General features: G+C 57.9%; 3 protein-coding genes across 5 annotated transcripts in view; 2 read left to right on the forward strand and 1 right to left on the reverse strand.

Annotated features, from left to right (window-relative positions):
* CSNK1G1 (casein kinase 1 gamma 1) overlaps positions 1 to 4367 on the forward strand; it is a 65706-nt gene extending 61339 nt beyond the window's left edge. The window contains exon 12 of the mRNA XM_075505531.1: positions 1439 to 4367. Coding sequence (XP_075361646.1) covers positions 1439 to 1493 — 55 coding nt within the window. The 3' untranslated portion in view covers positions 1494 to 4367. The remainder of the gene's footprint in view (positions 1 to 1438) is intronic.
* A 2311-nt stretch (positions 4368 to 6678) lies between these two features.
* PPIB (peptidylprolyl isomerase B) lies at positions 6679 to 8923 on the forward strand. Its single transcript, XM_075505536.1, has 5 exons — positions 6679 to 6863; positions 7098 to 7211; positions 7352 to 7445; positions 8142 to 8326; positions 8509 to 8923. Exons 1-5 carry the CDS (start codon positions 6708 to 6710, stop codon positions 8629 to 8631), a joined length of 672 nt encoding a protein of 223 aa, XP_075361651.1. The 5' UTR covers positions 6679 to 6707; the 3' UTR covers positions 8632 to 8923.
* A 142-nt stretch (positions 8924 to 9065) lies between these two features.
* SNX22 (sorting nexin 22) lies at positions 9066 to 11862 on the reverse strand. 3 transcript variants are annotated; one of them, XM_075505535.1, is made up of 6 exons: positions 11659 to 11862; positions 10324 to 10407; positions 10099 to 10203; positions 9927 to 10021; positions 9640 to 9713; positions 9066 to 9502 (listed from the first exon to the last, which is right to left on the reverse strand). In XM_075505535.1, exons 1-6 carry the CDS (start codon positions 11725 to 11727, stop codon positions 9393 to 9395), a joined length of 537 nt encoding a protein of 178 aa, XP_075361650.1. In that variant the 5' UTR covers positions 11728 to 11862; the 3' UTR covers positions 9066 to 9392. The 3 variants fall into 3 exon arrangements, with proteins under 3 accessions (XP_075361650.1, XP_075361647.1, XP_075361648.1); XM_075505532.1 differs by having other exon boundaries at positions 9066 to 9713; XM_075505533.1 differs by lacking the exon at positions 10324 to 10407 and having other exon boundaries at positions 9066 to 9713.
* Positions 11863 to 11921: the final 59 nt, after the last annotated feature.

An 11921-nucleotide genomic window follows, 5' to 3' on the forward strand; every position in this document is an offset into this window, starting at 1 on the left:
AAGACAAATTGTGGATGTTAAACTTCCCCTGGCCATTAGTCCGTGCAGGCCAGAGGAACGTGTGGTGGCCCTCCTCTTGCTGTGGCTTTTTGAGCTCTCCATGTTGTAGGGGATTTCGGTCCCCCCAGCAGATGATCTGTGCTGGCAGGCTTGGCTCACAGGGGGCTAGTGGTCACCCATCACTTTTGCACCCTGTAGTAAGGCTCATGCATCCAGGGGCAAGCGCCTTCTGGGGTGTGAGTGAGAACAAATCTGTTCCTCCAGGTCTAAGAGGATAGAATTGTAATAGCAACATTTCAGAGCCACGAAGGACCCAACGGAAAATAATTTGGAGAAGTTGTTAGTGGTTTTGAATGCTTTTTGTCTGGCTGTTGGTAAAAGATGCTTGTAGGGAAAAATGGTCTTTGCATACTCACATCTGCTCTTGCTGCTTAGCCAGGCATCCCTTCCACCAGCCTGAAAAAGTAGTCTTTCAGCATCGCCCGGGCTTCTCTGGAGATGGCTGTAACAGCAGGAGAAAGACATGTAGCTCAGGGGCAGAACTCACACAGAACAAACACCTTTCTTTTGTGCAGAGGATTCCTGACAGTGGGCTGAGGATAGAAAGGTAGATACACCTTAAATGCCAAGTAATTCTGTAGGAAACCAGCAGGACTAGAAATTCTAACCTGGGTGACTGTTTTCAGTGTATCCCACAAGTGAAACCACCACTCTTCACTCACCATGGTTCAGCTGTGATGGGTGTTTTTCTCCCCACCTCAGCCTCCACTATCCATCCTTCTTGCTTCCCCTAATCCCTGGGCACCACACACCTCCCTCGCATCTGATGGGGGACGAAGCAGGGGTTCTGCGTATCGGCACTGAATCATTTATCCAAGGTGGAAGCTCTGGTTATTGTGAAAGGTTCAGTAAAGAAACCTGGTCCCTGAGCCGAGATCTCTTTGGAACTTGTCTTTTTAGTGAATGGTGGTGAAAACCGTGTGTCTTGTAGCTGGGAAGAGCAGCCACGGCTCGTCATCCCAGTCCACTTCCTCCAGGGTTTGGACAGAAGGAGTGGAGCATCTGGATCTTTGTTTTACTGCTTTCCCAGATGGCTCCTTGTATTCCTGCCCCAGTCAAGCCTCAGGAGGGAGACAGCACAGCTCCCAGTGCTCAGGGGCTGCACCCCTCTGTTGCCTGCAGCCTTTGGGCTGCGGGACCCCCCAGCATGTGGGTACTTGCCTTTGCTGGTCTACCAGTCCAGGCTGGTGGTGTCAGCCATCCACCAGCATCTGCTGACCTTGTCAACCATCCCACAGGATGGCAGGTCTGTCTGGGCCTCGGGCCAGGTGCGCAGAGGTGCTGTGCATGCAGCTGAGCGGAGGGAAGCCCGGGGTGGCAGGGGACCTTCCTGGGGTGCTGGGCGCGGGGCTAACTTGCCTTGTCCTTTGTGCCCCAGGTGCTGCTGCTTCTTTAAGAGGAAACGGAAGAAGACAGCTCAGCGTCACAAGTGACCAGTGCCTCCTGGGCCTTGCAGGAACCACCGCACCTGCAGCTCCTGCCCTGTCTCACTGGAAGGGGCTTCTCTTTAGGGGGGAGGAGGAGGCATAGGAGGAAGAGAGAAAAAAACAAAAGTGACATTTTAAACCAAAAAGAGAAGAAAACGTTCCAAAACAAACCACTCTGGGGTGGATCTGCTGAATGGTCTCCCTCGTTCACTCCAAGCCTGAAGCTCCTTTTGGGACCAGGACTGTGGCTGGCTCAGGTCTTGGTCGCCCTGGGAGGGGGCTGGCTGGCTGACCCTCCTTCCCATTGTTTACGGCAAAGGCATCGTTCACGCAAACCTGAGGACTGTGCTTAGTTCCTGCTCACTTTCCTCCCCTCCCTCCCTTGCACTCTCTGCTCCTCCGTCCTCCTCCCTCCTTAATTAAGTGAAGAAATACCTTAGGTGTCGAGAGGGCAGGAGGATGTGGTGCGGGCAGGAGAGTTGTGTGGGAGAAGGGCCTGACTGATGCAGCAGTAAGAGACAGGTTCCCTTTTTGACTCCTTGGGAACAGTTACACTGTAATGTGCAAGCTGTGAGAAATTTGCAATCTACTGTTCCAGTTAGGTTTTTTTTCCGGCTCCCTTGACACCTCCCTCCTCTGACGGTAACAGAGCAATGTGGATTGTTTTAAAGAAGCTGACGTTGTTGCACTTTTTATTACTTTTAGCATTTACAGATGCACATTGTATCTGTGGATCTCTGCATGGCCACGCCGTGCCAGTGCAGACAGATATTCAGCTGGGAAGATGGTGCGGTGCAAAGATTGCCCTCAAGTGGGGATGTTGATGACATCTGCATGACCCTTGTGCCAGTCTGGGGTTCCCCATGGCCTCCTTAGGCCATGCGCTGAGAAAAGCATACTTGAATTTCCAGTCACCCTTTCTAGCTGCCAGTGAATGTCCCTACCATGGTTTCCTACACTGTGCCTGACCTAACTGGCCGGGAGATGTAAGGCCATAGCCCAGCATTGGCGGGAGGGAGCGGCATCAGCTTTGCTGGGCTTGGAGGAGTTTGCGCTGGCTTAAGAGGTAGATCTGGATTAAGGTAGCTGGGAGGCAGCTCTTTCCCAAAGCGTAGGTGTTTCTCAGTGTGGGCGACTGGGCAGCCTTCTCAAATCCCTCCAGTAGGGTGGTTGTGAACACGTACCTTTTGCGAGAAAACGTTAGCAGGAGCAAAGCTTCCTCGGCAGGGGAGAGGATACTACACTGCCTTAACACTGATTTCATCTCCAGATGATCAGATAGGTTTGACTGGAATAGCCTCCATGTCCTCTCTGCAAGCATGGGTCTGGGGCATGTGGGACACCATCCCACCCCACAGGAGAAGCCATGGTTCTCATGCACCGGTTTTGAGCCAAACCTAGCAGGCAAAGGGCTTCGGGCGCTTTGCACACGTGTAAAAAAAAAAAATGTTGCATCCTGCTGCAGCGTTTCCAAACTTGGAGGAGGCCGAGGCTGCCCGGGGGTTACCGTAGACGTGGCAGGGCTGTGGGAGAACTCAAGCAGATTTTGGCGAGGTTGTGAATAGGTTCCTTGTACTTTGTCTTTCCACGTGTGACACCTGACCAGGCTGGGACTGTTCACTTGAGGGACTTCAGTTGTTGTAAACTCAGGCCTGGCTCACCCCAAAAATCACGGAGAGCATGAAGGGAGGAAAGGGAGAGACTAGATCTCATTATCTTTTTTATTTTTAATGATGATCTGCGTAGCTTGGAGTTTGTGGAGCAGCACTCCTGGGAGGTTCGGTTCCCCTGGCTGGGCAGAAGCAGGCTTAGAGGGCAGGCGATCATCCTGGGCAGGGAGCTTCTGGGCTTGCTCTTTGTGCATCCCTAAAGCAGGCAGACGCTGGTGTGGTGCCAGGGCGGAAAAGCCTTGCTTTTCCACCAGGATCCCTGTAGGACATCTCTTCGCCATTCTCCACTGCGTTCTCTCCATGCCTTATCCCGACAAGTGCAGCTCGGAGGTGCAGAGCTCTTCACTAAGGCGCCCACCAGGAGACCCATGCACCTCCCTTCTCATTCTGCAAAGCGCTTTCCTCGAGCCGTACTGTGGGCCATGCAGGAAGGGGACTGCTCCCTTCCCGCAGGCACGTGCCAGGGTGCTTCACCCTCTTGTCCCCTCCTGCCAGAGGGAGGACAGGGACCGTGGCCGCGTTCCACCCTTCTCTTTCCGAACTCCTCCGCTGCCAGTGGCTCCCAGAAGCCTGGTGTCTCTGGCACAGGCATTCCCCTCTCTGCTGTAGGAAGCCATGGTTTGGAGTCTTGGGAGGGGGGAAAGGGGCACAGGCGCTCCCTGGGGAGCAGTCCTGCCCGCTGCAGACAGAGCCAGGCCCTGAGACACTTCTGTTGCTGCCCTCCCAAGCCCCACTAAGTGCCTGTCACCAGAACTCGATTCCTTCTGCATCTCCTGCCGTGTTTGGTCATTCCTCGCTGCCTCCAGTCAAGGAGCAGCTTGTAGTTGCAGCATATGTAAGTGTTTGCAGGGTGAGGGAGGGCGGGGGGGGAAACGGGCCATCTCAACAGTTTTTGTTCTTAAATGGTTTTGGTTTTGTTTTTTTTTTAAAGTGAATGTATTTGATTGTTTAGAAACTTTCCTGACCTTGTTTTTAAGTGGGTTGGTTTGAAAGCTATTTCACAGTGACCCACTACCGCTTCTCTCTGGAGATACAATGTTCTTTTAATCCTACGATGATGTGTTTGTAGGGGAGGACTGTCCCCCCACGGCATGCTGGTAATGCTCACTTGTACCAAGCCCTCTTGCACTATAATCGTACGTACGTTGGACTCTTCAAAAGGGCAAAGATGTGGAGTGGCTTTTTTTTAAAAAAAAAAAAAAAAATAAAAGGAAAATAAAGCAGGTTAACAGCAAGTCCTGTGCTTGAGGAAACCACTGTCCCCAGGGAGTTCAGAGGTGACTAGGAGACACAAGCCAGACTGAGCCAACCATGCTGTGGTAGGAAGCAGGGCATTAAGCCTACCTGGGCAAACTCTCCTCTCCTCACCAGAAGCTGTTAGCAGCTGGGAGACCCCAGGGGTGCGAGGGGAGGGCTCTCAGGCCCACGCAGCGGGGGGGCACCCAGCGCTGTGCTGGCCTCCCCAATGTAGCTCTCCCACGGTGTGGCCCACCAACGTTGCGATGCAGTCTTCTGAGGTATCAAGTGAGATTTATTTTTTTTTTTCAATAAAACATTGCACTGCTGCATTGTTCTCCATGAATAGACGTATTTATTACCTCTTCCTGACAACATTGCTTGTATTTTCTTTTCCTTTGCTTCTGTTGGGCACTCTTTGTAGCCCTCCTTTCCTGTGAGAAGCTCTGAGCCCTCCTTTGACGGGACGATGCACAGCATGGAATCTTACAGGACCTTCTCAACACTTTGTGCTTTACAGCCATGGACGGTTCAGCCCCACAGATCTTGGCCAAGACATAGTGGCACCCGTTTCTCTTCTCCTTGTGCCTGCACATTCCCATTTCAGGCATCATGGGTAGCAGAATGGCTGACCCATTGATTACTTGGAACACAAAGATGTGAACCACCCCAAAACATGCTGTGACATGGTCCCTGTGTCTCTGGAATAGCATCTACAGCTGCTGCTGTAGGTGTCAAGTGTGCCTTCCCCAAGTGGAAGGGCACTGTGTACACCTGTTTGCTGGCCAGAGCACACCGAGGGGCTTTGGCTCCGGCCAAAGTAACCACCAGCCAAATCCCTCGGCACACGCCATGCTGGCAGCTGTGCCTGCGGAGGAAGGTGGCAATGACAAAGGCCCAACTGTTGCTGCCTTGAGTGCCGCCTTCCTCTGTGCCTCTGTCCACTTACCGGCATTTTGCGTAGACAGGAGAAGCACTGTGCCACTTCCGTGAAATCAGCTGCCAGGATCATGAGGTTTTCCAGCATGCAAATAGCTGGTGCTTATTTATTCTCAGTACAGAGAAAAGCATTAAAGGAGATGTCACCTATTAACATATTTTAGAAGCAGCTTTCACTGTATCTAGACAGGGAGAGCACCTGCAGCGCGACTCCCACTCTTAAAAACTGCTTCATGCAGGGATCTTTGCTGGGAGAAAAAGAGCTTTTTCTCTTTCTGTTTCCCAGCCTTAAACATAATATTTTTAGCATGAACTTTCATTTCCTGTTCCCAAAAATTAGTCTTGGGTCACTTGTGCTCTGAGAAGGAAGAAAAACTTCAAGCTTTCTTTCCCTGGCCCTTGGAAACATGCATCTCCACCAGGCAGTTCCTTTAAAGGTTTGTATGCTCGGTGATTAACACTGACCAAGATCTATTTGAGTAGACATTAAAAAAAACCTCGGAATTCCCATGTATTCAACTAACTCCACTATTTGTGAACGACTGTGCCACGCTAGACATCTGCACCTGCAATACTGCAAACACTTCTTTGCGCTTTCAGCCTGGCCACATCTGATATTTAAAAGAAATTTGGGCCTCTGTGATGAAGACCGTTCTCTCTCACTCCTTTCTTTAGCTTTGTCACACAGCCGTGCCCGCTCTTCAGTCTTGCCCAGGAAAGAGGAGAGGGGGGCAAGTCCCAGCAGCCCCTCTCCACGTTTACCCTCGCCAGGGATGCCTCAGGACAAGGCTCCACCATTGCGGGGGGGGGGGGGCTGCACAAAGGGCTGCGGGCCCGGAGCGGCGAAAGGCCCTGGGGGCGCCGAGTTGTCATTTACTTTGACCATTTAATGCCCCCCCGCCCGCCTGGGGGCACGCGGTTGTCGCTGATTGTTCGTTTTACTGCCGAGGACACAAACCTCAGCTGCCCCCACTGCCTCCGCGCTTCTTCCCGCCCGTGGCGCGCGCCCTTCAGCACCCCAACGGCCAGAGCGCGTGCCTGCCCCTCACAGGGCGCCGGCCGCGCCCATTGGCCGACACGACTCCCGCGGCCCCGCCCCTCAGCCTCCCGCCCCCGCCCCGCCTCCTCTTCCGCGGTGGCCAATCAGCGCGCCGCCCCGCTCCTGATTGGCCGCGCCGCGGCTGCCGAGTGAGGGGCGACGTGGCAGCCGCCCGGCGGCTCGCGCCGGCACCGCCCCCGCCCGGCCGGAAGGTGCCTTCCCCCCCCGCGGCCGTTGGTCGCGCCCGGGCGGCTAGAGCGGGCGGGCGGGGAGCGCGGCGCCGCGCGGCGTGTACCACTGCGCGGCGGGGGTGGGGGCCACGGCGGGCGGGGCCGGATGCAGGCGGCGCGGCGGGCGCTGTGGCCGGGCTGCGAGCGGCGGAGGATGAAGGTGCTGGTGGCGGCAGCGGCGCTGGGCGCCGCTCTCCTGCTCCTTCTGCCTGCCGCCTCGCGGGCCGACGAGCGCAAGAAGGGACCCAAGGTCACCGCCAAGGTCGGGGGGGGGCCGCCGGGGAAGGCCTGGGAGGGCCCGGCTGGGGCGGGGGAGGCCTGGGGTGAGTGGGGCTCGGCTGGGGTGAGGGGGGCCCGTCTGAGGGGGGGATGGTCCTGACCCAGTGAGGTTAGGCCTGGTTGGACTTGGTGAGTCAGGCTCGGGGGATGGGTTGGCCCAGCAAGGTGAGGCTGGCTCCGCTGATGCCCCCCTAACCTACCTCCACCCCCCCTCAAGGTATTCTTCGACCTGCGGATCGGCGAGGAGGATGTGGGCCGCGTCATCATCGGGCTCTTTGGCAAGACGGTGCCCAAGACAGTGGAGAATTTTGTGGCGCTGGCCACTGGAGAGGTGAGGGGCCAGTGGCTGCCTGTCTGGGCCTCACCTGACCCCCTGGGCTGCTCCTGCTTGGTGCCCTGGGGCAGAGCTGGATGGAGGGAGCTCTAGTCTGTCCCCTTGCCTCACTCTCTTTTCTCCCTCCCCACTCCCAGAAAGGATTCGGCTTCAAGGGCAGCAAGTTCCACCGTGTGATCAAGGACTTCATGATTCAGGGAGGAGACTTCACCCGTGGAGATGGCACTGGAGGTAATTTGGCCCATGCCAGCCCGAGAATCCGGGTGCTGTCCTGAAGCGAGACAGCACCCATGCTCCTATCCCACTCTCTGCCTACCACTGGGGACCAGTGTGGAGCTGGAACATGGTGCTGCAGTGGGAACAAGTGGGCATGAGTGGGCACACAGCTCATAGAGACCTGGCCTCGAAGCAGAGCTTGGTGCTGGCGAGGGATGGGTGCAGTGAGTCTTGGCTGGCTGATGTTACCCATGTAACTGTGCCCTCTGCCCTGGGAGGACCTGGAGCTCCTCAATAAGAAAACTTTCCTCTGCAGCAGCTGGTGCCTCTGCTGGGTGTCTTGGCTGCCAGGACACATTTAGTCCGGTAGCAGCAGAGTTCAAACCTTCCACCAGCACTTAGCAAACATTAGTAAAGTTGATGATATCAGCATTTGGGTTTGTAAGTTCTTATCACGCCTGCTCTTGCACAGCCTCCTGCTCCAGTCCCTTGGGGGCATGATCCATCCTGTCCAGCTCATGGGGTGCTTTTATCTATCTCCCTCCGGTAGCAGGTAGCTTATGGTTCCCTGTAGCCCTGCAGTGCTGGTAGTTAGTCCCCCCACTAGATGTGCTCATTCACCCCACCAGCCTGTGGAGAGAGCCGCCATCATCACCCCTACCCTGACATATTTCCATGAGAGCTACTCGGCCTTTTTTTCCCCCACCTTAGGAAAAAGTATCTATGGGGACCGCTTCCCCGACGAGAACTTCAAGTTGAAGCACTATGGCCCTGGATGGGTGAGCATGGCCAACGCCGGCAAAGACACCAACGGTTCCCAGTTCTTCATCACCACGGTGAAGACGCCATGGCTGGACGGCAAGCACGTGGTGTTTGGCAAAGTGCTAGAGGGCATGGTAAGGGGGTGATTGATTCCCAGGGGGAGAGCGGGACTGGGCAGATGCTGCCTAGGCAAGCTGGCCAGTGGCAGAGCGCTGTGGGGAATGGGCTGGGAGGTGCCTTCTGGGACAGGGATTGCGCCGTGCTGGCTCTGCCAATGCCCAGCATTGCCCCAGTCTCATGCCTCTGCTTTCCCCAGGACGTGGTGAGGAAGGTGGAGAACACTAAGACAGACAGCCGGGACAAGCCCCTGAAGGACGTTGCTATCACCAACTGCGGCACCATCGAGGTGGAGAAGCCATTCGCCATCGCCAAAGAGTAATCCACCCTCCTGGCTCTGTGACATGGCGTGGGGCACTGCGCTCTGCAAGGGACCCAGCTGCAAAGGGCTGTGGGCCTGGGGCTGCCCTGCTCCCCCTCCATGCGTTTCCCTGTCGTCCTGGGGGGGGTGAGCAGCAGCAGAGCTGCTGTGCCCCCCGCTCCTGCTGCCTGGCCTCCCCCTTCACCCTGCCACCTTCCAGCTGGCCAGTGGGCAGGATGGGGCACTGGCTCCTCTTCCCATCACTTTTGTAAGAAGCACATGCACCAATAAATGTGACCAATGTGTTTTTTAAGAGTCGCCTCTCTTCTGCTCTGAGAGGGGTGTGGATTGCTTATGTATCCCTCAGCCCTCCAGCCCGCTTCTTTCATGTTTCATCAAGCCAAGAGCCACGCTGCAGTTGGCCCTGGCTTTGCTTTGCAGAATTACAGAGCACAGCAATCTTTTGCCAATCTAGCCCAAGTGATTTATTGCACTGAAGTCCGGATGCTAAGGGCTTTTCCAGCATGGTTCAGGGTCCAAAGACTTCTACTGCAACCCCAAAATGTCAGGGCAGAAGGCAGAGCTCTTCCAAAGAAGGCACTTTGGATGGCAGTGGGAGAGCAGCGCTGGCCTGGAGAGCAGCTGTGGCTCCCACTGTACCCCTTGGCTTCTCCCACCCAGTTTTCCTGCCCCATTCCAGCAGGGAGGAGTTATTTTTGCCACAGGGATCCTTTCCGCTGCCTTACCAGTCACCACTGTGGCCCTGGGTGCTGGGTGGGTGCTCAGGAGCCTGGCAGGCTGGGGGCTTGGGGTGCTGCCTGGCTGGGGGTGCAGCACAGGGGGATGTAGAGGCCCTGCAGCACCCCACTGAGGATGGTGTTGGGGAGCAGGTCTGCAAGGAAAGGGGGGAGCTGGAGCAGCTTTGTTTCCCTCCCAGGCCCCATTTAAGGAAAAAGATGTTTTGGGGGCCCAAAAGAGCTTTTCCCCTTGGAGGCTTGGGGGACCTGCACCCGTGGTCACACTTCTTACCGGTGTCTGGTGGCTGCACATAGGGATCGGTGCAGAAGCCAACAACAGGCCGCTGGGAGGGCAGATGGCCGGTGCTGCTATGGGAGAGGGGATGTCAGCGCCTGGTGAAGGGTCCCACTTTCACCCTGAGTGACTTGGCCACATGCCAGCCCCCTGCCTGTCCCCATCATCCTGAACCCTGTGTCTTGGGTTGCTTAACATGGGTGAGAGGGAAGATCCCAGCACCATGGGGGATAAACCAAGTGCAGGCAGAGCTCAACAGCACTGTCCACTGCTCATCTACTCACGGGGGACTGCTCGCCTTGGGGTCCTGCTGGCAACGCCGCACCTTCAGGAAGTCCAGAACGTCCTGGGGCAGCTCCTCGTTGTGGTATAGGACACCCTGCCATGCACCCAGGGCAGGGGTCAGCACCCAAAAAACAAAGAGCCCCCAAAAGCCACTGCCTGCCAGCACCCTACCTGGATGTAAAGCTCCAGGCCCTGCCGGCGCTGCTCCAGCACTTTGGGCATCCAGTTGGGGACACGGCGGGGGGGGAAGTCAGGGACCTTACATGTCTTCTTGATCTAGGTTAGAGCATGGGAGGACACTATGGCAGCATGGACCATGGAGGACGAGGCTGGTCCTCCCTGCTCCAGGGAGCTGGTGTCTCCTCCCCCTGTCCCCCTGTGGTGCCAGGGTCTCACCCGCTTGTGCAGTGCCTGGAATTCGCTGTAGCGCTTTGCCACCGTGTGCCGCCGGCCATTGCACAGCACCTCCACCCTGAACACCTGCGCCGTGGGTCAGCTACTACAGCCTCCATCGTCATCCTCATCATCCTCCCAGGGGAGGCAGGGGCCTCCAACACCACCACCACCACCACCCCAGTCCCCCCGTCCCGTTCCCCCCCCACCCCCAGTCTCCCTTCCCCAAGGCAGGGATAGTCATAGACCTCCACCCCTCCATACCTCCCCCCTGCCCCAAGGTAGCAGTGCGTTATCATTGTCCCCCAGCAGGGACCCCTGGGAGCAGTATGGTCACCCCCCCCCCCAGACCAGGTTCTACCCCACCTCCCCCACCCCCTCACCCCCCCCCATTTCCCAGGGCCAGTGGGGATCCCCCAGACCAGAAGCACCCCCACCCCCACCACACATGCCCCCCGCGTGTCCCCTTCAAGGGCAGATGGTCCGTCAGTCGTGTCACTCCCCCGCCCCGCGCAGGGCCCCATGGGGACAGTTAGGGATTTTCACTCCCCAGGGCAGAGAGTCCCATCTGCTCCTGTCTCCCCCCACCACCACCCCCCCGAGGCAGGTGAGATCTCTGGGAGCAGGCAGGAACCCTGGGACAGACGGAACCCCAGAGCTGTGGAGGGCAGGCAGAGCCCTCCAACCCCTGGGGCAGGTGGGGACAACCCCAGAGCATGCAGGGACCCTTAGGGACAGGCAGGGACCTCCACTCATCCCCGGGGCAGAGAGGACCCTCCACCCCCTACAGTTAGAGGGGACACTGGGGCCAGGGAACCCCCTCTTTCAAGGGCAGATAGTGCCCCCGGCAGACACCCAGGGCAGGCAGAGACCTCCACCCCCTGGGGCATGTGGGGACACCTCCAGGGGACACTTGGGGACCTCCAACCCCTGGTGCAGAGGGAGACACAACCCTTCGGGGCAGGTAGGGTCCTCGGGGAAGTTGGGGACCTCCAATCCCCAGGGCAGACAGGGACCCTGTACCCACGGGTGCCAGAGGGGACCCCCGGGCCAGGGACACCCTCCCTTTCAAAGGTAGAGGGTCTGTCCCCCGGGAGGGAACACCACCGGCAGGGACCCTTGGGGACAGGCAGGAACCTCCACTCCCAGGGCATGTGGGGACCCCCCGGGGACACTTGGGGACCTCCAGTCCCCGGGGCAGAGGGAGACAACCCCCATCCACCCTCCCTGGGCAGGCGGGGACCCCCTGGGGACAGCCAAACCTCCCCCCCCTGCAGCAAGAGGGACCTCCCCCCGCTCCAGGGACACCCCCCCCCATCGCCCGAAGGCGCCCCTCACCGTGTGCGCCTTGTCGGGGCTGCGCGCCGCCGCCTGGGGCTCCGCTGCCGGGATGGAGACGGCGATCATCGCCCGCCGCCGCTGCTGCCCGGGGCCGCAGGGGGGAGCGGGGGCGGCCGCGGGGCTTTGCGCCGCCGTAACCGCCCGCAGGCTCCGGGGAATGGCTCCGGGCCAGCCACGGCCCCTGGGCACCCACAGGGATGACACAGGGGACCCCCAAAGCCAGCCCAAGAGTACCCCAAGGAAGGGTCCTGCAGCCCCAA

The sequence above is a fragment of the Mycteria americana genome, chromosome 6 (assembly GCF_035582795.1).
Source record: "Mycteria americana isolate JAX WOST 10 ecotype Jacksonville Zoo and Gardens chromosome 6, USCA_MyAme_1.0, whole genome shotgun sequence".
Classification (NCBI taxonomy): Eukaryota; Metazoa; Chordata; class Aves; order Ciconiiformes; family Ciconiidae; genus Mycteria; species Mycteria americana.